Raw genomic sequence first — 27,889 nt, 5'->3', positions numbered from 1 at the left:
CTGCCGTAGTTAAAAAAAATTAAAAAATTCCTTCCAGTAGCACCTTAGAGACCAACTAAGTTTGTTATTGGTATGAGCTTTCGTGTGCATGCACACTTCTTCAGATACCACATGCACACGAAAGCTCATACCAATAACAAACTTGGTTGGTCTCTAAGGTGCTACTGGATGGAATTTTTTTCATTAAATCAGATTATTCATACATTTTTGAACTGTCCAGCAACTGAATGACGTTTCTCAGGTTAATTGTGATTTGGCTAGGCAACTTGAGGAGCTGACTGGCATAAAATGAGCATAAAATGCTCCAAGAGGTATTGAAAACTCATTTCACCTTTCATACTCCCTGGATGATTCAGTCCTTCTCTGCTGCCCAGTTCATCTCCGTGTATTCATTTTGCACCCAAGCAAGTTTTCCTTGCTAGCCAGGGTCTGGGAAGGTCACAGGAGGTCCCTAAGGAAGCCCTCCACCTCGTGGGGCCAGCTCTGGGGGTTCCTGACTTTTTACTTTTTCTTTTTGCCTTTGCACACAGAACCCTGGAACTTCGTGTAAGTGGCAGGCTCACTATAGCTCCTTTTTTAAAACGAACTCCTCAAGCTCTGGGAGCGACAGATGTGCTTATCAGCTCTGTACATCAGTCAGGACATTCCAGCCATGCGAAAGTCAGAGTTATCTACTACACAAACACCCTTCTCTCCATCCCCCATCCAGGCAAGCAAGAGGAATGATCACAGCTCAATGACACATTCCACCTAGGAAAAAGGAACTCGAGGGTGCAGAGCAGAGCCCATGAGAGGGTGTGTGGCATGAGAGAGACCTGGAAAACTGCATTTGCCCCCTGGGCCTGAGCTTTCCCATTCCTGCCATATGAGATTACTTGGACGTTTCTCCTTTGCAATCTGTGCATGGTGAGAAGTAAATCCTGAGACTGAGAAAGTGAGAATCAGGCTGGGGTTGTTTGCAAAGGAGCAAATAAACATCTCTTTGCTGGTGAGGGGGGGGGGAGAACAAAACATAACAATATGTTAAACATGCAGACAGTGTAAATATTTGAATAACTGTAGGCTCAGGGTTGAAAGGAGTGTGCTCAAGAGATAGATAGGCATAGTATCTCGGGGAGCTCAGGAAGAAAGAAAGATTGATTGATTTTATTCTTATCTTGATGACCTTGTGGTCTCAGAAAATGGTTTCTATTTGGAGTACATGAAGTCCCACTTTAAAGCAGAATACTAAAAAAAAAATAGTATTCCGTCTTTATACAGAGCTAAACAATTTTGGACAAAAAATTTTTTTTCTTGCAAGCCATGCTTGCTGATATGCTCACTCATATCTGAAATGTGGAGGATTGAAAAGAGTAAACGACTTGCTCCCATGCAAAATATCACCAGGTGTATGGAAAACTCTGATTAGCCAAAGTCTCATGAGAAGCACTGGAAAAATCCAAAGATTCTAGCCTAATGTAATGTCTTCAGGAAGGATCTTGAAGCATACTAGACCTGTCTCGTATCATTTAAATTATAGTATGCCAACAAGTACATAGTATGAAAGAGGTCCATGCATCACACAGGAGATGCCTACAGGTAAAAACTTAAAAACACCCAAGTAAGCAGGACAAACTACAGATTATGTGAGAATACAAAATTAGGTGTCATACTGAATGCAGTAAGATAAATTATGATCTCCAGGGCATTAGCTTTCATGAAACAATACTAGCCTGAAATTGTGGCTTCTGAAACCTTTCTCAAGGGTTGGCCAACAACATTGGCACTTCTAGCCTCCATAGTTGGCGGAAAAGGAGCTAAATCATTATGATCAGACTTGACTATTGGCTCTTTCTCTGCAAAGTAAACTACATTAGACAATATGGACAAAATCTCAAAGATGCATTTGGTAATGCCCCCTAATAAGAAGTGGGTGCAAGTAGGTGCTGGTGCAAAATGTTTCTATCATATATGCCTTTTGTATTTTTATAAATAGTATATTTATTTGTAAGTAGGTCACTTGTGTGAGTCAACAAACGGAGGAAGCAAGCAGAAGCAATTAATTTACGAACAACGCCTAAGGGCACTGGGGTTGACTATGAACTTTGTCAGCTCATGGGAGTCTCACAAAAGCTTGGGTGTATGTGTGAAAGCGACTGTTTGGTTATTTTATTTTATATCCACTCTATATCCCTTGGGCTGAGAGGAGCTCACAGAGCCTTTTCTGAGCATTAACGGCCCTAACTCACAGTGTGCTTGAGCTGTGACATTGTCCAAAAGGTAGGACTAGTGATGGTGCTGAACTTGCCAAAGAGCAGGTCCAGTCCAGCTGGAATTGGAGAGGGGAATATGCCAGTTGAGTCTCTGTAGTTATTTTGAATCTCAGCCATGAAGGGTGGACAGAAGCCTCCAAAAACTTGTAAACTCAGTTGAGCACCTCTCCCCTTAAGAACCACTGCAATGGTTAAAGGCTATTGAGAAGGTCCTACTCATGATCACCTCTCATCTGGGGCATGTGGAATAAGGAATAAGTCCTTCTTGGCTGCTGCACCCCAACTTTGGGATGCTCTTCTCGAGCATGTCTCCCTTTCCCTGACTTTATCTAATATGAGAGGTGGAAATACTTTTATTATAGGTTACATTTAGATATTGATTATACTTGCTCTGCTGGATCTGGGAGAGTACCACGGAAAGCACTGCTCCCAGTGATCTGCACGGATGATTTCCATACGCATGTCACACTGAGACAAGTGTTAAGTGTCGACAATAAAGGGAGTGCAGGAGCAAGCCTACCTTTTACTTTGGGAACAGAATTTTGTACTTTAAAATCTAACTAAAGCAAATGAATGTGCCAGAACAAGGCTCCCGCAAAAGTGATCACTCAGGGCTAAGGAAAGAACATTAATGGATATTTATGGTTGTTAATGCACAAAACACTGTAGAGACAAAATAAAAAAATGCAGCAAGAAATATATAGATCCTATATTCAGGGTGGAAAACAGAGCTTGGAGAGCACACCAGTAAATCAAAATGAAATATCAAGCACCAAAATAGGTTATCTAAAGCTTTAAGAAAAGTGCAGTTTAAATAATAAGAACCTTGAACATATACATAAAAGAAAGGAAAAGCTTCCTTGGGAACAAGTGCAGGGCCACTGACGTGCTGATGGGGGGTACAGGGGGCACACATGTACTAGGCTCCATGCCAGCAGGACCCCTCATGCTCTTCGTCTTCATTTTTTTTATAAAAAAAAATCAAACACTTCTGAAGAAAGTTAGAGCACAATGCGTGGAGGCAGCTCTAATGCTTCAGCACTCAGCAGCCTACACCATTGCTTAGGATATGTAATCATTTCATCACTTTTGCTAAGCAGTCAGAGGAAGGAATGCTGACCACCACAACCTAGGGCTCAGGAGAGCCTCCTCCTAGAGCAGCAGAAAAAGCAGGAGAAGCTGTATGCTGGGGTATGTTTGTTAAAGCACTTTCCTCATGTCCCTACTACTGTATTTCATTCAGTCCCCAGGTGTGATGCCTTTACAAAATAAAGCAGAATCGGCTGACCAATTTTACATGGTACGAATCTCCCTTGAAACAAATGAGATTTTCTTCCTACGGATTAAAGTTTGTGCAATTGTATCCCCCACCCTTCCGATTTTTCCATGTCCCACATACAGCCACTACTTGTCTGCTTGCCGTCACTGGGCTGTTATTTATTAATATAGAGTAACCATAAAACAAAAGTACAAAATGAATCACCTGTATAGCACCACAAAATAATTAAACGCCTTGCAGCTACAGCAAGCTAAGATTCCTACAGACTGTACTGTAACTGAAGGATTTTTATTTTTTTAATCAAGGTTGGCAAAATGTATATATGTTTTGCTGAGAGTTTAGAATCTGTACAGTTGTGTGTGTGTGTGTGTGTGTGTGTGTGTGTGTGTGTGTGTGTGGTTTTTTTTTAAAGGACCTAATATTTTATTGGAGTATGGAAGTCACTGCTCTGGTATGAGCATGCTATCTTGTAGGATAGTTTTGGCAGAGAGGACTGCCAAGGAGCAAGCTGAATGCAGAAGTCAAGGACAGACAAAAGAAAGAGACAGCAATGGGACTTCACCTAGTTGAGGTAAAGGTAAAGGAACCCTGGATGGTTATGTCCAGTCAAATTTGACTATGGGGTGTAGCACTCATCTCACTTCAGGCTGAAGAGCCAGTGTTTGACCATAGACAGCTATTCTGGGTCATGTGGCCATCATGACTAAAATGCTTCTGGTGCAAGGAACACCATGACAAGTGCCAGAGTGCACGGAAATGCCGTTTACCTTCCTGCCAAAGGTAAACCTATTAATTAAAGGTAAACCTATTAATCTACTAGAGCTGGCATGCTTTTAAACTTCTAGGTTGGCAGGACCTGGGACAAAGCAACGGGAGCTCACCCTGTCGCATGGATTTGAACTGCCGACCTTATGATCAGCAAGCCCAAGAGGCTCAGTGGTTTAGACCACAGCACCACCCGTGTCCCTACGTAGCCGAGACAGGCTGCTAGCTAAGGAAGACCTGCTGGTGCTCTTCCAGACTTTGCTTCTATGCAACAATGCCATACAAATATCAGTTATAACACCAATTTTGGCAGCATGAAGAACTGTAGGGTCTCCACTTTGCAACATTTCACGAACATTTCCTGAAAAATAACATCTCCGGGATATGCAACACAAATGCATATGAACCAATTTGGTTTTTCCCCCAACAAAAATAAAATAAAAGAGTTGGAAGGTGAATGGCTCTCTGCAAAGAAAGCCTGACCTCAGCTAGAGCAAGGCAAATAATTGATGGCACTGTGACAGACTACAGCTGACCTACAGGACTGGACTGTCAGTTTCCTTTCTGTTTATAACCAGGATATGCAATAGCGAGATTTCAAGAAGTGCTGAAACTTCAGCACCTTCTCACCTCATTGAGCTGGGGACTAAATATGTCAGAAATGCATTTACAGTGTCATTAATTTTTGTTTCTGAATATGGAAACACTGTAGGCCTGAAGCTCTTCATTCTAGTATCTGTTCAGAGTTTAGCCACACTAAAGTGCATTTTGCTGCGTACAAGGCCTTTCTCTGCTAGGGAAGATACTCATAGGAATAAAATGCAATAGACTGAATCATTAGCCTATAAACCGGCATGAGGAAACCTGGCCCATTCTTGCGCCATTATACTTGTTGACATATTAACTGCAGTTGAAATCTATAAAGTTAACTTCAGGCAAGTCAATGATTTTTACTGGAGAGCTGACCTCCAATCAATTTATAGTCACATAGATGTATTTCTTGTATATACAGATCACTACTCAATGAAATTTATTAAGTAAGTGCTCAGGGGGACTGGTGAAACCTTATTTTTAAATGGAAGTTGTCTTTAATAGAACAGGACTAAAATTGTTTCATTAGGCTGCAGTTCCAGGGGCACTTACCGGAGAGTTAGACCCATTGGACATAACAGGATTTGCTTTCACAGGGTTGGAATCCTTGAAACGTTTAATCATACATTAAATCAACACCGTCTTCTTTGTTTAAAAATACTGAACCCAAGAATAATTTGAGCACTGCTACAAAAATAAAAATAAAAATTGGCAACACAAATATCCCGAACATAAAATATACAGAAGGCTGCTTCTATGTGAAATACTGGTTTTGAGTCATTTGTCCTAGTCATATGAGCAGTAACATTATAAGGTTAACTATATTTAACCTGGCATTTCACTATAAAAATTTAATCCACCACTGGAAATTCCAGACAGTTCTTGAAGAATGAACATACCAGGGACATAGCACATAGCAACGAAGGACACTTGCTCCTTTGCTTTCTTGAGAACTGTTGTGCAGTACAGTACTTGTATTTCAACATAGTTATGAAGCCAACTAAAGAGGGTCCCTGGGGACTTCTTGACAATCATGTGTGCACCCTGTCTAATAACTAATCTGGCACAAGTTTTCAGGGGCTAACATTTGCAGTTGCTGTCTTGATGACCTTGTTAAAATTGTCAGACAGCAGACTGATACCCCTGGCACACTCCAGCACGAAGACAGGCTTTCTAAATGTGCGGGATATAACTTGAGCACACGTTCTCTGCTCTGCAAAGCAAATGCGTTGTAAAGTAGTGGATGCTCACGGTTTAAACAAGTTCCATCAAACTTGAGAAAGCCTGCCTTCTCCTTTTAGTGCTTGGCAGAGGTCACTCCAGTGCAGTGTACACGAAGTGTTTTAGTCCTATAAAAATTGCAGAAGCTATAGCCCCTATAGCCCCACACCCAAAATGCATTTGAGGACAAGAACCGCGCTGGCTCGCCATGTCTTCCCATGTAAACCACATGTTCATCATTAGTAAATTAAAAGGGGGTGGGGACAGCCCGAATGTGCATATGGATGTATATATGCAGGGCACTCGCATATAATTAGGAATTATCCTTGGCCCAGTTGGTTCCCAATTACATGGAAGAAATGTATGCATGTAGTACTGTTGAACACAAAGGCACTCAGGGGCATGGTCAGTAGACACAATCCTAGTGCCCCCTCCATTTGGTACATGCAGATATTTGTGGAGAGCACCTTTGAATCATAAAAAAGGTAAAGGTAAAGGGACCCCTGACCATTAGGTCCAGTCGTGACCGACTCTGGGGTTGCGCGCTCATCTCGCATTATTGGCCGAGGGAGCCGGCGTATAGCTTCCAGGTCATGTGGCCAGCATGACAAAGCCGCTTCTGGCAAACCAGAGCAGCACATGGAAACGCCGTTTACCTTCCCGCCAGAGCGGTACCTATTTATCTACTTGCACTTTGAGGTGCTTTCGAACTGCTAGGTTGGCAGGAGCTGGGACCGAGCAACGGGAGCTCACCCCGTCACAGGGATTCGAACCGCCGACCTTCTGATCAGCAAGCCCTAGGCTCAGTGGTTTAACCACAGCGCCACCTGGGTCCCAAATCATAAAGCTATGATCATAAATCATAAATCATGAATCATAAAGCTAGACCCCAAAAAGGTATACTCAGAAGCAGGCATTTCTACTTTCAGTTAAAGGTTATGTTTAGTATTCATGCACATATACATTTTTTTAAAAATCATTATGCCAGGGAGATAGCAGCAAGGAAAGCTTACTTCATCAGTGCCATAATATGTACAATCAGCAACAGTTTAGCAAAGATTAACAGGTGGTGAATGTAAGTTTCATTTGCCAGAAACAGCATTTGGATGGGCTTTTCCAACAAGTGCTCTTACAAATGGTATGAGCATTCTGTACTCTCACGGTAACAGCATTCTTAATTCAAGATTTTGGCACCATTTTCTTCAAATATTTAAATCCTTCATACAGTGCTATTGCAAGGAAGATATGCAGCTGTGCTAGTGAGCCATTGGTGCAACTTCAGAACTACAAATTTAGCGTGACTGCAAGCAAAATAAACATAGCAACACACGCATCTGCCTTATGCTGAGTCAGGGCCTTAGTCCATCTAGCCCAGCATTATCTAGCCCTGACCATGCGCTGAAAACCTTTTAATTCTGCTTGCCATCGCAGGTAATGTGGCACTGTAGCACGGCATCACCCCGCGACTTCTTCCACCAAGGTTCCCAGCCAACAGAAGATGCAAAACATCTCACCTGCTGGCTGGGGATACAAATTGGCAATAGCAGTCAAACCAGGGGGCAGGCACACTCAGGGGGTGGACCTGACTGTGTCTATTGTAGATTTCACTCAGGTTCAGATTTTGCTCAGGTCTGCTCCTAGAGTACATAAAAGAGGCTGGCCTCATGCCAGGCCCTTTGGATTTGGGTAAAAGCCTTAGTCATGGTGGGAGGAGAGGTTGGGAGTCTTGGTCTGCCCCTACAAGGGAATGGGGTATCCCATTAAAGGGATCATGGAGGAGATGCTCTTGTCCAGATGGGGGCTAGGACCATAACTCTCCTCCATGGCATACTGGGTGGCGTTGCACCTATTTGATGGATGCCACAGGCCTCCCTAGCCATTCTTTTGACCCCTGGGAGAATCAACCAGAAAATGGGCTGGTTGAAAAAGGTTATACCTGGTGCCTATGCCCAAACCACCTTCACCTGTAATCAAAAAAGTTGTGGTCTATTTTGAAACCAAAACAATGGGTCACAGGTAGTCTATTCAATACATATTGTGGGGTAGTGGGTCACAGCACCTGGGTATACAAGTGGAGGGGCTGGAGATTTGAGCAGAGACCTTCAAGTATGCAAAACTGATTTGCTGAAATTTGAACCAAAAGCTAGCTGTATATTCCAATAATCTCAACCTCAAGCAACACTGTTTTAAAGCAATGTACAGGCAGACTTCAGCAAAAATCAAAAAGAAAGGCTGGATGAAATATTGGCTAACAGACTTAACAAAAAAAAGAATTGCCTATCAGGTGATTATTGCCTTAATTGTTGCATTATTCTCCAACCATATCCATTAGGAACAAGTCAGAAAGTGTAAATTTCGCCCATCTTTTCCAACAAAGAAACAAATAAGTAGCAGTCTTGGAAGTGTATGATCACAGGTAAGAGAGTGCAATTGTTATGTGCATGTTTCCAACCTCACATGCTTAACCCTTTCTCATCCAACCTCCCCCCCCCCAAAAAACAACAACAACAACAACACACAGTTTGTTTTGTCTCCTGAGGAAAAACGTTTCCCCCATAGGATCTGATGGAAATAGTGGTGGAAATGGCTGGAGCAGAGAGGGTTAATCGCTCCACATATCTGCCTGTTCCCAAGTCTAATTTTCATTGAGCAACAAACCTGGAAAATGTTACAAGTGACTGTGCATAACCGAACATCTAGCCTGGCTCTGATCCCATTGCAGTGTCTGTTTATTCTCAGTATAAAGGACTGACCCTCTTTGGAAATGTAGACTCAACAAACAATGATCACTAAGTATGTTAACAGCAAGCAGTTTCCAAATAAATTTACCTGCTCCAACTTTTTGAAACAATTAAAAAGTACTATTCAAACCATCAAACATGAGCTGCCAAACACACAGTTCTAGAGCATAATAAATACCAGGAACTGAATATGACATTGGGAAACGAAAACAACTGATCATTAATGCAAAATTTTAAAATAAAGACATATTCTGACTGTTCAGTGCTTAACAGGCATGTAGTTATGACAACAAAACAGAAGAACAACTGATGGCAATGAAGGACATTGCCTTTCATACAAATGCATTTTGGAATGTGCTGCTGATACACGACACTTCTCCCCAACAAGTTAGTGTCAACCTTCCTCATCTGACAACCTTTGAAGCGTACACAGAGTCAGAAGCGTACACAGATCAGAAAGTCATGCAGATGAAACTCTGCGTCCACAGGCCATCTACAATGTTTTTCCACCCTTACATAATCCAGAAGGGATTGATTGTCCTGGGTAAGAGTACCCGCATTCGAAGGGACACCACCAATAAAATATACTGTAAATCTACACACATAAAATGGAAGTATGCCCTTTAAATCATCAGAGCCCCCACCCCCTTACAGTAAAGGTGGGCAACCTACAGCCCTTGGCCTAGTTTCATGCGGGGGGGGTGACAGTGAGTGGTAGAAAAAGAGATTGAGTCAGGATTCAGCCCAGCCCAGACCTGGAACCTAAGGAAGAAGAAGAAGAAGAAGAGGAGGAGGAGGAGGAGGAGGAGGAGGAGTTTGGATTTGATATCCCGCTTTATCACTACCCGAAGGAGTCTCAAAGCAGCTAACAATCTCCTTTTCCCTTCCTCCCCCACAACAGACACTCTGTGAGGTGAGTGGGGCTGAGAGACTTCAAAGAAGTGTGACTAGCCCAAGGTCACCCAGCAGCTGCACGTGGAGGAGCGGAGACACGAACCCAGTTCCCCAGATTACGAGTCTACTGCTCTTAACCACTACACCACACTGGCTCCCAAGGAACAAGGGAAGCAGGACCTCCTGGCAGATCTCCACACTATGAATGCTACTGAGGAGATGTTGGACCCAGACATGCCTGCCCCAGGACTGGAGGTTAGCACACTGGGTTCCTGGCTGGCTCCTCATCTGCCTCAGAGCTACAGGAGCATAGCAGACAGGGTTCCAGGTAAGACTTTTCAGGGCCACCACAAAAGTGCTCAGCTAGGGTACTTGGAAGGAGGTGGAAGCACATGGAAGCCGCTGCCTGGATCAGGGCCTAGATACAAGTGAGGGGAAAAAAGAGAAGCCTCCAAGTCCCAATTCTGAGCTGACCCATTCGTGGAGCAACATCTCTGTTAGCTTGAGGCTTCCTGAATTGGGCGTATGGACTGAGAATGGGAGAAAGGGGTGGCAGAAAGAGACAAAAATGCCCCCATGCACCATGAGTGTGCCCCTCTCAACCCCACCTCGCCTCACCAGGCACCACTGGGCTGCAGGGAAGAGATTTATACCATTTTGTGAAGGATGACAACCAGGGCCGGCTCTAGGTAGACCCCCGGTGGCGCGGTGCACCAGGGCGCTGGGCCGGTAGGCAGGGTGCCGTGCAGCAAAGCCGCACGGAAACCATGCTGCGGCCTGCGAGGGTGGGGGCGCCGGAGTGATCTCCGCCCCTCAGTGCCAGGGCGCGCGACCTGCTTGAGACTGCCCTGATGACAACTGCATAAAGTTGTTTGAGCAACATATTGGAAGAAAATTCAGTCAGCTCTTCAATCTATGTCTCTCAAGTGCATCACATAGAGGAAGCATCTCAAGTTTACCAACTGTGAGGGTGGGGCGGATCAACAATAGAACTGTTTCGATCAATAATAATAACCACCTGTGGAAACAAACAGCTAGTCTTGCTGTGGGTTTAACTTGAAAGCAGACAGGCCTATATTAAATATGCACGATATTAGATTATTAGTGCCCTCCCCCCAAAATATATATAAATGGGGGGGGGTTAAACTTCTTAGTACTATGTAAAGATCACTTCACAGTAGACAAAAAAATGCCACCATGTGTACACGTAACAGGATATAACAACTATGTGTTATATCTCTGTTGCATATGACTAAAATGGAAGCTTCTGTAAACATCATTGTTGCATTCCTTTTACATTTACATGGACGCAAGCAATCATCATTCAACATTTGCTCCTGTATGTGCACCTCCTCAACATGAAAGTAAACTCAATGGAATTTAGTTCCAAGCAAGTTTACTTGTGGAGGTTGGGGCAGTCTGATATGTAAGCATCAGGTTGTAGAAATTTCCCCTTCCCTCACCAAAGGTTGCTAATGGTACAAAGGAAGAAAAACTGCAAGCTGTCCACATATATTTACATTGTCTTAATGTACAACTTGACCTGTGCAAGTTTACTTGAAAGCAAGTCCCAGTGAGTTGTGTGGGACATACTCCCATAGAAATGTGAGAAGAATTGAAACCCAGTCTTAATTATACTCAGAAGCAATTCACTGGAGCTTACTTCCTGGCAAGTGTGCATAGGATTGCAGCTTTACAACAAAATCCTATGCAAGTCTACTCAGAATAAGTCCTTTCAAGTTCAACGGGACTTACTCTCAGTAAGTAGGTACAGGTTTGCAGCCTCAAAGTATTACGACAGTAATAGTAAGGATTGCACAAAAACAAATAAAACTTTTATATTCCTACTTTTCTAGATATACTTGATTCTTTGACAAACTAACACCATTTGGTTGAAATATTGACCAAAATGTTGAAAGCAGCTTGCCAGAGGAGCTGGAAAATATTCTTTAAAATGCACTTACATGTGACAAACTTCTTCCCTAGTTTCATTATTGTTCATAAAAAAATGTCCAACTCAGGAACTGGCAATGACAGAAGAAAACAACAACCCTATCTACCGGTGGTCTTAAATAATGTCATGAGTATATTTTACTGATGGGTTCAAGTCCAATCTCTTGGTTCTAATTAGCATTTTTTCTCTTCTACATTTTCTTTATTTTTATTTTTTTAATCTACAATGGACACCTTAGCAGAACCCATCAGCTTTGACAGAAGGCCGAAATCCTGGCAGTGAACCATAAATTGACCATTTCCATAAAAAGAGCTGCTAAATGAGAAACCATGTGCTCAGTATAAAACTAATTTCATGCTTTCAAAAGCACACAGTGGCTTCTAGCAAGATAGCGGCCCTGGGACTTGCAAAGACAGATTGGCTAATACAAATGGGTTTGCTCCTGGTTAGCCATGCTTTACGTGTACTGCCAGTAAATGGAAATTCTCAAATCTTCAGTCAAACAAACATGTTCTTATCTGTAACTCAGTCGTTGGGAGCTATAAAAACAACTACTTCATGAATAAATTTATTGGGGAAAGTGTTAGATAGTTTAGTTTCTACTGAAAGATCTGCAAAGCTACTTAAAGAGTTATTTTGTAAAAAAGAAATGCCAGTTTCATAATGCTAGCTTGTAATTTTCTCTTCATTTGGGGACAATACTACCCAGACCTAAAACAAATAACTAAAACAACACCTACCTCGACGAAGATAAGCAAGGTTTAATGAATAATATTCACACTGAAGTGATTGGCTGGAACTTTTTAGACAAGTAAACACAACTTAATCCTCTGCCAGAATGTTTTGAAACTTAAGGGGTGGGCGATATGAACTTCACAAATTAGTTACAGCAATATATTTCTGCTTTTTTTTTTAAAAAAAAAGATGTGCAGCACTTAAAATGTCATATTTAATTAAAGCATGCTTAGATGGCAGTGACAGTAATTTTATGCCTCTCATAAAACAAGTTGTCATTGCAAATGAATTAGTGGAGGTTGTCCTGTGACTGACAGGTCATACCATTTAATACTCACAGAGACTCCCGTTTTCATTACTCCAGTATGCAGTCCATTGCTTTTATCTTATTTTATTAGTTGCAAGTCATGTTAGTAATTTATCTCCTGTATAATATCCCTTCCACGAGTCAAGCTTTCTGCTAAGTAGGGTTCAGTGCCCTGCATGTCATTTTTGATCACAGGCACACAATCTCACTGATGATTAGCCTCATCAGTTAATGATCAGCATGTCCTATTGTACCAATAGATGGATTCTGATATATTTGAAATAACTAAGAGCTAGAACAGCCTCTTCTCCAAGTAAAATGACAGGAAACTGAAATGAGGTTTAATCCATTTTATGGAGTTAACGTTTACAATGTCATCATTTTCTCAATATTTTTCTAGCCTTTTGTGTTGTCTCTGCCGGCACAAATGAAATACAAAATGCCACTTTCACACACATACAGAAATGATGCCAAGCATGGGGTAAATGTATAGGAATGTGCCTCAAAGCAATTCTGTAATGCTTACTCATAATAATAATAATAATAAAATTCATTGCTCACCTCTGCTAGGAAGTCCACTCCACATTTTGGTAGTATTAAATATCCAGCTCATAAAAGAAACCAGGTTAGAAACAAAAAAAAACTTCCAGTATGTGAGCAGAAAGAGGTATGGTGAACACTACAGAGGCTTGGCTCTCCAACCCTGATCATCTGTGTGACAGTAAACTGTTACACAGTGCAGCTTCAAACCTTCTCTGCTGCCGGCTTATTTGCACTGCTCATTGAAAATCCTTTACATGCTGGCAGCATTTTAGGGAAGGACAAGCACACTGAGTCATTTGTAAAGAAAGCAGAGCAATTTCAGTTCCACACATTCATTCGTACTGAAACACACACACACACACACACACACACACACACACACACACCCCACTGTCAAAGTAAGGTCTCTGGGATGGATTTATGCTGAGGAATAGGCAACCTTAAGGCTTCATTACCAATGCAGAGGAATCAGCTGCTGTGATCAAATTCAAGCAAAAGACGGATGATTATGAAATGGCTCTACAGATATAGCTGCAAGCCACGCAGAATGAAGAATCATCTTCCCAAACTGAGCAAGTGTCAAAATTAGCTCTGGGTTTTCCACAGTGACAGAGGAACATCCGGAGCCAATATGCTGATGGGGGGGTGTTATTATTGGAGGTGGTTTTAAAAATAAAAACAGTGACATATTGACGGAGGGTTTGGGGTGGGGTTTTTTTGCTACTAAGAAAATGAACAACACATGTTCAGAAAACAAGAAACATCAGTTATATGCTATCCAAAAATAGCTAAAAACATAAAGCCTTCCCCCCCCTCCTAAGACAGAAATGAATGTGGTAAACATTTAGAGCTAAACTATGGACTACTGACCTTGCAAACTGGCTAGCCATTTGTAACCAGCACAGATTGGCAATGTGGGGATCCAGTTCAGATGAGAACCCTAGCATAGAGGAAATTGGGGGGGGGGTGTTAACCTTTGTCCACTACTATGGCCCTAATCCAGATTTGGTGGCCTGTGCTTGCAATTTGCACTGTGGAAAAATGCTTCCCAATTCATTTCAGCAACATTTTTTTCCTTATATACAGATATGCAGCAAACAGAACATGTGGTTTGGACCTTAGACCATACGGTGCTCGTTTGGTGTCCAACCATTCCTTCAGTTGAACTGCACCTTATGGTGTCTACATTTCTACCCTTTTGCCTTTCCCTCACCTGCTCTCACCAGCCCCAGGCCCACTGCTGATTTCTTCTTTAGAGGTCTCTCCCTTTTTTTAGCCCCCAAAATCTTGACAGTCAAAATGGCGGAGCAGGTGGCCATCTTCCCAAATCGGTTCCAGCCACCAATTGTTTTTTACCTTTGAAATTTTATTTCGTACCTTTGTGCTCCCCCTTTGCTGCCATATCATCCTGTTGCACCTACTTCTACACTCTTAACTGACCTTGGCCCTTTGTTTACCTTTCTTCTCTTTCACAACACTCAACCCTTGCCCCTTCATGGATGGACATCTCACTGATCAAGCTACCTTCCACCTCCCCTCTCACCCCGCAACTAAACTCCTCCAGAGGCCTGTGACTTTGGACAGACTCGGCCACTCACCGTCCCATTCACTCCCTTGACCTTGCGTTCTACAAGAACTGTTATGTACTGGGCTCCCTGCCCTAAGAGAACACCCTGTTTCTGACCACCACATTATCACTCAGTGTGTACCTTCTCTGCCCCTACACCTCTGCTTCTTGTCTCTACTGTGACCTGCAGTCTGGTAACACTCTCTTGAAGTGTCATCATCCCTTTATTTCACCTGGCACATCTGACCACTGCTCTAGATCAAGGTAGCCAATGTGGTCCCCTCCATATGATGTTGGAGTACAGTTCCCACCTGCAGCCCCAGCCAGCACTGATGGCCAGGGATGATGGGAATTGTCATCCATCCAACACCACCTAGAGGGCACCGTGTTGGCCACCCCACTCCAAACTCTATTGTTTCAACACCAACTCCCCCCTATACTTAAATCTTAGCTTGTTTGTTCTGCTGTCCTACCAAATTATTTGGCACGCTTGCTCCCAAGCCCAGCATACATCTTCCATACATTATCCCCATTCATGTCCTCAGGTTGCTATGTGCATTTTGAGGCATTAAAAAAAAACCTGGCTCACTTTAAATTCATGCTCCCCTCATACCAGGGTTGCCAACTTGAATAAAATATTGGGGTGGGGCAGATAAGCCCCGCCCTTCATAATCAATCACATGATGCTGTCCATGCACACCACTTGAATGGAAATGATCAACTTGGGAGGACTGGCCCCCTTCAGATGTTTTATTGTGGGGCTGAAAGAACCTCAGCCCCAAGGAGTTGGCTCCTTGGCTCATAATCTGTTCTTTATCTGGCCAAGCATCATTACTGACCATTTTCAACAATCCTGAAGCTTCTTTTCTACCTTTTATGCTCTGCTAAAGCCTGCCTTCTCTTCCTCAGTTTCTGTCAGAACCTCACCAACGTCAGTCACAAATTGCAATTTATCTGCTGAAATCTCTCTCTGTCCCTCCACTGCATCCATCCATCTTCCACCTCCCTCAAACTTTTTCTGTCCCCTCCTGTATTTGTTGATGAGATGGAACAAATGCAAAGAATGTATAGATGTGTTTATTAGGCAGAAATGTATGTCAAAATGTGTACAGTAACTAAACACTAAAATGCTGGTGAATTTTCATGAGGTAAGTCCACTTACCTTCTCTGCAGGGAGGCGGCAGTTGCAGCATGGCGCCGCTTGCTGGTGGGGCAGGCAGAGGGATTAAAATGGCCGCTGGAGGATGTCCTCTGCCAGCTGTGATGATTGACATGGCCCACCTGCAGCTTCAGCGGGCTGCGGACCGAGTTTTCAGGAGCAGACTTGACTGGGAACTTCTCATTCAGATCCTCAGTCAGCTCCACTCACTGGGCTTAAATAAGGAGTGCACACTTTCTTGGCAGCTCTGTCAGAACCAGATCAACCACACCCTCACCATCTCTTGGCAGCATACTATGTGCTGGTCATGTGTACGATCTTGCTATCTAAATCTTGGTCCCTGTTTTCGGGTAGGGTTGCCAGACTCAATAGAGGAGAGGACTTCTGTGCCTTTAATTGGCACATTGTTTAATTGGCACATTGTTTAATTTCCAAGCCAAGGGTCTGCTGGTTTCTCTTTAAGGTTTCCAGACTCAAAAGAGAGCAGGGCAATTAAAGGCACACAAGTCCCGTCCTCTATTGAGTCTGGCAACCCTACCCGAAAACAGGGACCAAGATTTAGATAGCAAGATCGTACACATGCCCAGCACATAGTGTGCTGCCAAGAGATGGTGAGGGTGTGGTTGATCTGGTTCTTGGAAATTAAACAAAGGGTCTGCTGGTTTCTCTTTAAGGCTTCCAGACTCAAAAGAGAGCAATTAAAGGCACAGAAGCCCTGTCCTCTATTGAGTCTGACAACCCTATTTTTGGGGCCAGGCAGGAATTTTTTTCCCTCCAGACATATTGGGCCTGTCTCAGGGTCTTCACCTACCTCATAGCAATTGTCAACACTTAATGGCGGATAAGGCATTGGGATGGATCCTTGGTCAAGAAAGTGGGATTGGGAGTCTCAACGCCCCCCCCCTCAAGGAAAGGGATACCCTGTTAAGAAGGTCCAGGGGAGAGGTGCTTCTGTCCAGGTGCCCACACAGGGTTGTTGGGCCATGTTGCTAAACTTATAGTGCTGATACTGGTGGGTCGCATCTACGTCCTAAGGTGATCCCTAAGCTAGGATCAACCCTAATGAACAATCATACAGCAGGCAGGCTGGATGATGCTGGATATATACCCAATGTGTTAGCCAAAGCCTACTGACACCTGTAATCCAATAAAGTTGTGGCCTGTTTGATCCCAAATCCTTGTCTTGTGCATTCCGCTAAAGCTGCCCTTGTATATCTTCTCAGCACTACATCTAAAGAGCTCTACTGTCCTTGTCTGATACAATTTAATATTACTAATACAAGAAATAAAAAAATACCCTCACAAAAAGACAACTGGGCCTATGCACATGAGAGCTATTCATCACAATCTACTACTGTATTCTGAAAAGTGATTTCCTCTTTGATTACTCACTTTAAAATATTCTCCGTAATCTTAATTTTTTTGCCACAATCCCCCCCCCCCCCAATGCTTATGACAGGTAACAACATGCAGCCAAAGAACACTCTATTTACCCATCACCACTTGGCTGAAGTCAACTGACTCTTTATTCCTGGCTGCAAAACGCTTTTTAAAAGCAGAAAGCCCCAATTGGATTGATAAAAAGGAAAAGCATATTGTACATACAACGGCAAAAAAACCCAAAAGCTCACCTCAAACATGGAGAAGAGGCCTGACTCGACTGAATGTGTATTTCAGCCAATGGTTTATCTGTCAATGAAGTTGCAAAAAGGTATGAGAAAGCACTCAGTCTGCAGCTGAGGAGTGTGTTGTAGGTCCTGCCTTTTCCAAGCACCTTTCAGTGATCCTCATGAGGTATGAAGAGCAGATACGTTCCTCTCTCAGGTAGAAAGATATTATTGGTTTATTCCAGGCATCCCCAAACTTCAGCTCTCCAGATGTTTTGGGCTACAATTCCCATCTTCCCCAACCACTGGTCCTGTTAGCTAGGGATCATGGGAGTTGTAGGCCAAAACATCTGGAGGGCCGCAGTTTGGGGATGCCTGGTTTATTCCTTACACCTGACAGTCTTTACTGTGGCAAACATTAGGGTACACATGGCATACACAAAGAAGTCACACCTGCTGAACAGCTGCATAGGTCCTTACAAATAAGTGATGCATTCCCAGAAATAAGTATGTTTCCTTTTAGATGTTTAGCAAGAAGTATTCACGCCCCAAGACTTACTCCTATCAATTTGGGATCTGGCGATAAGTTACAAAAGATGTAAGAAGCCCTATCTCACTTACTGAAGAAGCTACATGTGAAAAGTATTCAGGATGCCTAATAGTTATTGTGAAACTGTTTCAAAATAACTGTGTCATCACTGTGAAACTGGTTTCTCTAATCAAGAGACAGCTATAATATATTCCATGGGAATAAAATGTGTACTGCAACATGCAAAGGGAAGTCTTTCTTTTAAAAATACCCACATTAACTGCATATAGTTGCAAGCTGTTTTGTAGTGCATCTGGTTTAAATATCAAAACCAAACTTTTAAATTCATTACAAATGGTGATTATGTAAATGAATCATTTTAATCATCTAACAACATCACAAAAACAGATTTTGTAGATACACATAACTTCACTAGCACAGCATAGTTATTTGCTATTCTGATAAATAAAACATGAAATAAAATAAGTGTTTTAGCATTTACTTCCAAATTGCTGGAGAACACTGATTATGGCTTGGGTAGTATTTCACATTCCTTAAAGAGGAAAAATCACTGTGATGACATTAAAATATAGTGGAGTTGAACGCAAAAATGGGTTGGGGTGGAAAGCACAAAGTTGACTTGATAAGGTTTTTACAAACTTTCTGTAACCCAAGCTGACCTCTGAAGTATCTTCATGGGCAGGATAAAGAGTGAATCATTTTTATTTTATTTTATTTTAAAAAAAACAGCATGGGGATAAAGGGTGAACTAATGGGATTTTTCTGCATCTCAGCCAGTAACATTTTCATTACAGTTGCATGGAGATTTCCATTTTTCAATGTTGTTAATAAATTACTCTGATTAATACTTCCACCCAGTTAAACAAACACAGCAAAAACTGGCAGAAGATGAAAACTTCACATGCCATGGAAAACCCCGAAATGACATGTGCCATTTCTACAGAGGCTGTACTGCCAAGGAAAAACCAGATGGCTCTGCTTAAAATGTTTCAAAACCTGACGCATTTGTCATTTTGTCACCATTTGCCCATGCACTCTACACCGGCAGAACTTCATAGGGAAATAAATCCTGCAGTTTTCTGTACTTTGTAGAATGTGGAGCATCCCCAAATGCCTTCCCAAACATCCCTTTGCAGCTGCACTCAGCTAAATTCAGTTACAAGAGGGCAAACTATAACCCAGACCATGCCTTATTAAGCTAAAATTCTTCTGATTCTCCAAAAAAGAGAGATCTATATCATTGTCTAATAACATCATTTGTTTTCCCCTTCTGTTTTCCACCCCCCATTTTCTTTTTTTGTATGTATGTATGTACATACATACATACCCAGGTGGCGCTGTGGTTAAACCACTGAGCCTAGGGCTTGCTGATCAGAAGGTCGGCGGTTCGAATCCCTGTGACGGGGTGAGCTCCCGTTGCTCGGTCCCAGCTCCTGCCAACCTAGCAGTTCGAAAGCATGTCAAAATGCAAGTAGATAAATAGGAACCGCTACAGCGGGAAGGTAAACGGCGTTTCCATGTGCTGCTCTGGTTTGCCAGAAGCGGCTTTTGTCATGCTGGCCACATGACCTGGAAGCTGTACGCCGGCTCCCTTGGCCAATAATGCGAGATGAGCGCGCAACCCCAGAGTCGGTCACGACTGGACCTAATGGTCAGGGGTCCCTTTACCTTTACCTTTTTTATGTATACATGCATACCTGATTTCAGTCTGTGCCTCTCAAAGGGCTGATTACTGTAAATTATACTCTATGATACACCTGTGTTTTTCGAACAGCTTCTTGCCATGTTAGCCTGTTTTGATACTCCTGTGCAATCAGTGTCTCATAATTTAGTACACAGATATGAAACACGTCAGAATTTGGCTCCGATTGATAAACAGCTATTTAAACATTCTTTTAAGGAAATAAAAAGCCCCAAAGACATGTGTGTCTTCCCCTGTGATAAACCCACAAAGAACACTCCTAGCAGTGTCAATAATAGGAAGCTTTAAAGGGAGAGACGCTTCCGGGTCATGTGGCCAGCATGACTAAGCCGCTTCTGGTGAACCAGAGCAGCACATGGAAACGCCGTTTACCTTCCCGCTGGAGCGGTACCTATTTATCTACTTGCACTTTGACGTGCTTTCGAACTGCTGGGTTGGCAGGAGCAGGGACCAAACAACAGGAGCTCACCCCGTCGCGGGGATTCGAACTGCCGACCGTCTGATCGGCAAGCCCTAGGCTCTGTGGTTTAACCCACAGCGTCACCCGTGCCCGTAGAGACAAATTAGGAATAGTTTAAAGGACTGTGAAACAGGTTTGAGAAACAAAAAGCAGTATTTTATAACAAATTACAGGAAACGTATACCTTTTGGATAATGTTATATGAACACAAATTGAGAGCTCAGTGCTGGAAACACAGTGAGGGCAAATGAGAGTGTGAACACAGCTACATTCCCTAAATCATCTAGGTAATACCATGCGGAGTGACTGTAGCCAGTTCACTAAAAACCATCATTCTGTGAATGCTTACAGCACCATCTTGTGGACGTTTTTAAAACATACATTGAAACTAGCTAGGTGATAGCTAAGAAAACAAACATGTCATAGGAATGAGTATTTTCGTTTTACAATTATGTCGCTGGAGATGATCTAAGTGTTTTTGGTATTTGTATGAATTATATTTGTTTGTATGTATATAGTAAACATTTGATACAGTTGTCATTGTTACCTGGGGTACTCAGAGTTCATTTTCTTCCCCACTGCCCCATATACAAGAAGTCTTTTCCTCATTCCTATTTCCTCCTACACATACCATGCTTTCTGTTTTTTTCAGTGCTCTTTAAATAGTTAAGGAAAAACAGTATCTGGAGAATATTCAAAATCCAAAAGTAATAAAGTTGCGATCATAGTGACCTTAGCAAATAAAAAGCAGGAATATAGTGAGAATGCATACAATTCTGGTTCTAATGGGACTAATATACTGAAATGTGCCACTGTGGAGTTGAGCAAAACACTAGAAAAGGCCATCACTGGACAATGACCTCACAGGAACTTTAGGAACAGGAGCCCGGTTTTTCAGTGGGCTTAAATGCTGGCAAGTTTTTTGGGCGCAAGATACGGAGCTACAGAAATTCACCCACACACACCCTCACACAAACACATTTCCACAGCACAGGAGGCACAATTTTATATTATACTCAACAACTTAAATACTCTTTGAATTGGATGCATGACGGACCAAGGCCCTTTGCTGCTTGAAGAGAAGGAGAGATGCTTGTCCTCTGTTCCACTTGTAGAAACCAACCAAAAACAGCAGAGAGAGTGATTTAGTGCAATTTATGCCCAAACCTAAACACAGCAATATATATCAAAATTAGAAGGTCAAGGAGAATTATAAATAAGGTCATCACTGGGTGCTGAAAAGGAGTAACACATATGCTCTAGGAAAGCCTTTTTGCTTACCAGTTTGTTTCTGGAGCCTTAAAGACCTGAATGATTTGGGACCAGTGTATCTTGACAACCACCAACTCCCTTAGGAATTGTCCTGTCATCCAATATTTTCTACTGAGGCCCTGCTTCATGGCCTCTGTCATCCAAAGAATAGAAAGCGGACATGAGAGAGAAGACGTTTTCACTGTTGTTGTCACAGCACTGAGGCACTTGTAATGCTCTGAGCTGAAGGAAGTCTGTTTGGTCATGTGACTGTTCACCTGCCAGCAAATAACCAAGACCCAGGGCTTTTTTCAGCCAGAACTCACCGGAACTCAGTTCCAACACCTGTAAGGTGCGTGCCATTGCTGTTATAAGAGAATGAGGGAGGCATTCATGGTGAGTTCTGGCTCCTCTTTTTCTATAAAAACAGCACTGCCAAGACCATATCCTTTTTCAGTGGGTGTTTTGGGGCTTTGCCTTTTAAGATGGTGTTTTGAGTCCTGCCATTCTCATATCCAAGTTGTAAGTGTGTGTGAACTTTGGTGTGTCATTTGCCACATTTTGCCACATTTTTATAGCAAGGAGGGATGCAAACACTGGAAAAAAGATGAACTGGTTTATGTTACACGTCTTGTTTCACGTTTATTCCTTCCAAACACAGCCTGATCCGCCGCAGGTGTGGACTGCAAATGCCAACCATTCTATAGTTCAACCATTCTATAGTTCCATTCATTCTATATGCCAACCATTCTATAGTTCCATTCAAACCAAACAAAGGCGGTACAGAAGCGAGGGGGGTTCTTCTTTTTTTAAAAGTGTGAAGTATTTACATGGAACAACTACAAAAGAAGCAAAACTTCCAAGGTGTAAAAGGGCGAATACTTCACATCTATGAAAACAAATAAGCTCCCTGCTACTGAGATTTTAAATCTGTCACTGCATTAATACTTTGCTGCACCAGCAGAAGCTGTTCAAAAGCAGCTAACTCTGTCTCCTCCAGATAGTGTTTCTTAAACACAGACACCCTTTTCCATCTGTCTTAGTATAAGAAAGGATGATGGATACTATTTTTTTTAAAGGTGACCTCCAAAGGATTATTTAAAGAGAAAATAGGATCCAAGCATATTTTGCATCTTTGTGAGAAAAGAGACTCACTCTCACTCTCTCTTTCTCTCTCTCTCTCTCTCTCTCTCTCTCTCTCTCTCTCTCTCTATATATATATATATATATATATATATATATATATCACAGCCCAAAATGAACCAGCAATAATTTTATTCTTGTAACATTTACTTGATCTCATAGGGCACTGGGTATTATCAGACAGAGTGCACTAAAGGCACATGGATAAGCTGAATGAAAGGTGGGATTTCAATTTGACCCTCAATTAATGAATCTTGCGAAAATTAGGTGAAATGTGGTCAATTATGAGCCCTACCCCTTCTGCTGATTTGAAGTGTAAATGACATTAATAAGGTACCTTTTTATGCTACCTCATATTAAAACAAACAACATAAAACAATGAAATAAGATAAAACATTTCCCTGCCTGCTGTCTTAGCACAACTGCACGACATTACATCACATCTTGGTGGCTAAACTGAACCATCAATATAGCACTTTTGGATACTCGTGTAGTCAGACGTTTTCAGAAATTATGTTCCCCAACTCTTTGCGGGGAATCCTCTAAAGCAGGGGTGAGGAACCTGGTGTTGCTGGACCACAACTCCCATAATCTCTGACCATTAGTCATTCTATCTAGGAGGGATAAGAGTTAAGGGTCTCACTACAGGGAGACAGGTTCTCCACTCCTGCCCACCCAAGCCCATGCAAAGTTGAGGAAGGGGTGGGATAGTGCCTGCATCAGCACACTTTGTAACTGCTGTGTTCCTTCTATCTTCCGATTCAAAGATGCACAGGGTAGCTGTTCCAGGCTGCTACAGCCAGCCATCCACTCTGCCCAGCCCATCTGCACCTGAAGCTCCCTCAGTAGGTGAAGAATTGCCAGGAGTGGTGGTGGTGGTAGTTTATTGGGTGGGAATTGTGACATCACAATGGAACCAAGTAAGAAGCTGTGGCCATTGGCCACACTAGCTGGGGCTGATGGGAGCTGGAACTCTAATAACATGTGGAGCCCCATATGCTCCTCGTCCCTGGTTTGGAGCAGGGTTTCCCAAACTTGGGACTCTCCAGCTGTTTCCGTACTACAATTCCCATCATCCCTGACCACTGGTGTCTTGCCAGCTAGGGACAATGGAAACTGTAGTCCAAAAACAGCTGGAGACCCAAGGTTGGGAAACGCTGGTCTAGAGAAGGGGGGTAGTCAACGTTTTTATACCTACCGCCCACTAATGCATCTTTCTTGATGGTAAGATTTCCTTACTGCCCACCCCCCAGTGCTGCAGTAACATGAACCCACTACCGCCCACCTGGAATCTTGAAACACCCAGTAGGGGGCGGTAGGGACCAGGTTGACTACCCCTGGTCTAGAGTACAGTACAATACTTGAAGAAATAAATTAAAGCTTTCTTCCAAGGCTGGCACTACAGGGAGCAGACAAAAGGGCGGGAGGCTTAATGTCTCTTGACACTTTAGATCAAACTTAAGATCTTTCTCTTTCTCTCTCTCATATAATGAAAAAAATGTACCTGTGCTGGCACCTGCAAACAAATTGCCTGTGTTCGTGTTTGCAGGTAGCTTCCCATTATTCAGCTGTTTTACTCTTTTCAGATGAGACTTTCCATTGTAATGAACCTGAGCTTGCGCTGCCGAGTTCAACTGTATATTGCACACATCACAGAAGGAAAACAGTATCTTCTTTTTCTCTTTACTTAATTGACAGTCAGCCCTGTCGTGTCTTAGTCCTTTATCTTCAAAGCCCCTCAGGAATGCAGATTGATTCATAATTCCATCTCCAAATATGTGGTCAGGACTTGCTGGGTGTTTCATACCTACACAAAAGGGAGGGGGGAAGAAAGGAACAAAGGAACGAGGTCAGAAGCCAAATATAAAAGTACTTCGAGTCAGCATTTTCTTTCATAAACCTATTGTTTTATTATGCACTATGTACAATTCTATTCAGTTCTGCTAATAACTATTACAATAAAAATATATAATATAAAAAAGTAAATATAGGCAGTGCTTCTCACAGTTCTTTATAGGCTGTTGTTCCTGCAAATATAGGTGACACAGGCTGTGGCCCAATGGCAAATAAAAACTGTTAATATTCAATTATTGGGAACAATCTTCATTTTCTTGTTCCAGTAGTTATCTCTTCTTTTTAGGGTGAGTTTTAATATTTCTTCCAGTATAAAACTTCTCAATACAATATTCCCATTTCTCTCCTTCCGCCTCCCACTTTCATTTTCTTCTTTAAATATTGGGTGTGCATATAGTTGCCTAATGCAATCAGCAATATATTAAAGCCAATGGATGAAAAAAAATGTTGTTCCCTGTCTCCGCTTCATTCCTCATATCTTTATTAATCTCCCTCTGTGCAAGTTAACATAATACAAAATGATCTGTAAAGTTAATAATAATAAAAACTGCTGCTCCAGGACCAAACCACATGGTATTATATCCATGATCCATTATACCCAACATTTACACTTTTGCCTTTTTGCAGCATGGGAGATTGTGTGCGTTCTGTATTATTTTTCTGGAGTAGTAGCATTGAGGGTGGGGAGGTTGAGTTTCCGCCATCGCGTCTAAGTACTACGTGCAAATGCTGTTCAGTCACTTCAGATGGTTCAACACCTAGGGTTGCCAGACTCAATAGAGGACAGGACTTCTGTGCCTTTAATTCTGCTCTCTTTTAAGTCTGGGAACCTTTAAGAGAAACCAGCAGACCCTTTGTTTAATTTCCAAGCAAAGGGTCTGCTGGTTTCTCTTTAAGGTTTCCAGACTCAAAAGAGAGCAGGGCAATTAAAGGCACACAAGTCCTGTCCTCTATTGAGTCTGGCAACCCTATCAACACCTGATACTGACATCTGATGGAAAACAAAACAAAAGGGCACTACTATGTGCTTTCATACTGTCAAAAACCCTGAAGGTGTCAATTTATTCAGTAAAACCTTCTACAAGCCTGAGCAATTCTTCATTAGGAAAACGATTTATTAAATCCATGCCCTCTCCTCTACTGGCACAAAGCATGTTACTTTCTATTGTTGTGGGCAATATGTACCGTAATAGTGGCTGTTCACTGACAGACAAGAATCTATTAGCAGAATGCAGGTGGAGGCGATTTTGATTGACCCACCCTTCCCCAGCAGCACTTTTTCAAATTTAGAGGGATTGGAGGGTGTTATGGAGGGGTGCTGAAATGTGGCATCATCAGCATCATAATCACTGTTGTTGTTGTTAGTTTCTTTGTGGCTTTATCTTGCCCAGGGCAACCCAAAGGCCAAAGCAACTTACAACCAACCAACCAACCAGACAATAAGCCCTGCATAGAGACATTAACATTATGCATCTCTCTTTACTTATTGTCGTGATTGAAAAGGTATGGCATTCTGAACACATACCCAAAATACATGTGTTTCAAAATAAACAACTCAAAACAGACCAAACAAAGTGTGTCTTTTGGAATAGGCAAAACACATGAATTTTGGGACACACACCTTTAATATTCCACCACACCCTTTTAGGGCACCTGGAAACGCAATTTTGACTGCATCACCCATGTGCCATGTTGAAAGAGAACAAGCTGAACTAGAGAACGAAAATATACTTCCTTGGGTAATAAAAATTATTTCTTAAATGAAAAACAGAACTAAGAGGTGATTTTGGTGGTTTCCCAATCGTCAAAGAAACTCTCCCAGGGACTCATAGAAATCTGGGCCTTAGCATCTTCCAAAAATGCTGTTAGTACTGGATTTATTATTTTTATGGTGGTAGTTCTTTCTCTCCCTTCTGCTCCCAGCTTATATATATATATATTTAACTTGTTGGGATTAGATTCGAATCCTTCTGACAGAGGGTGAGTGAGGTTAAATACATATTTTTACATATATAAAAGTTAAGAAGTGACACCAAAAAAGAAAGGTGAGGCAATACTTTAAAAAAAAACAACTCATGTTAACCCAGACATTGTTCAAAATGTTCATTCTCTTAGGTTTTTTCTTTTGCATCTTAGCATTTTTTCTCCTAATTAAATAGAAGTACTACTTGAAGAAGAGGCAGCTTTCCACATACAATGTTGCCTTTGTCACTTTTCTGTCACTTATAAAAAAGTTATAATTATAATTGCTACTTTGCACTTTTTTTACTTATTTTTAGTTCTGGATATTAATTATAACCCCAGGAGCCTGTTGAAATTTACTTCTGTGCTACAGTGCCACCTAGATGTTAATCCTTCTATGGAGAAATGACAGTACCCTATTAAAATAATTTAGAATAGTCTCTGATAGTCTAATTTACATGTGGCTTGAAAATTCCATTTGGATCTAAATAGGGCCACCCCTCTAAGGGATATGAGGGAGTGTTACTAACTGGCTGTGGCAGCGGAGGGGCGATATAAGGAGTCCATTAAAAAAAAAATCTGGACCAGTTGTTGGTTGATAAGAGTCTCCCATCTGGGCTATTATTATTATTTAAGTAAAAGTCAGCAGTAGCGTTTCACTTATCATGCATTATCTCTTACCTTGCATTTAAGCACTTTAGGTTTACTGCAAGAGGCTCTATGTAGAGCTTTCCTTGTGCTTGTTCCGGAAGTATAAAGACTTTTCCCAATGACTCCTCAAAAGGAGGCAAAATCACAGGGGAAAAAACCCATGTGTGCTGCCCTCATGCTACCATGGAACCCTGGGAGCATGAGGCAGAGCTTGTTAAACTGAAGGCAAGCATATACATTGTCACTTGCTTGCATTCAGCATATCACCTAAGGTGTGTGGATGTGCGCGAGGAAACTGAAGTTCCATGTTCTTCTTCAAAGGCCATCCTGTATTCCCAACCTCCCTCCTTCCTCTCTCTGAAACTGAGGAATTAATCAGAAGTGATGGTGTACAATTCAAATGAGAAATAGTAGAGCATGTCCAGATCTTGTAGAGGCTAACCTGCACATGTTTGGTAGCAATTTTTTTTTTATTGAAAAGGTTTCAATTATAAAGAAATAAAAGTGATGCAAAGAAAAAGAGAAAAAGGGACAAAAATGTGTAGAAAGGAAGAATATACAAACATATGTAATACACGCAAAATGCCCTAACCCATACATTCTTATATAATTTTGATATTATTATCCTGTACATACATAAATATTAATAGCCTACTACATTTTGTATAAAGTCATTCCAAATATTGTCCTATTTATCCAAG

At 42.0% G+C, this 27,889-nt stretch overlaps 1 protein-coding gene across 7 annotated transcripts in view; it reads right to left on the bottom strand.

The window, feature by feature from the left end:
- Nucleotides 1–24,526, bottom strand: part of ZNF385B (zinc finger protein 385B) — a 148,070-nt gene extending 123,544 nt beyond the window's left edge. For 3 of the 7 annotated variants that reach the window (XM_060280536.1, XM_060280541.1, XM_060280543.1), the window contains exon 1: nt 24,226–24,526. In XM_060280536.1, the coding sequence (XP_060136519.1) occupies nt 24,226–24,526 (301 nt within the window). The other 4 variants (XM_060280547.1, XM_060280550.1, XM_060280555.1 and 1 more) reach the window with 4 other exon arrangements.
- Nucleotides 24,527–27,889: the final 3,363 nt, after the last annotated feature.

The sequence above is a fragment of the Zootoca vivipara genome, chromosome 1 (assembly GCF_963506605.1).
Source record: "Zootoca vivipara chromosome 1, rZooViv1.1, whole genome shotgun sequence".
Lineage (NCBI taxonomy): Eukaryota > Metazoa > Chordata > Lepidosauria > Squamata > Lacertidae > Zootoca > Zootoca vivipara.
This window is presented reverse-complemented; position numbering and strand designations above follow the sequence as displayed.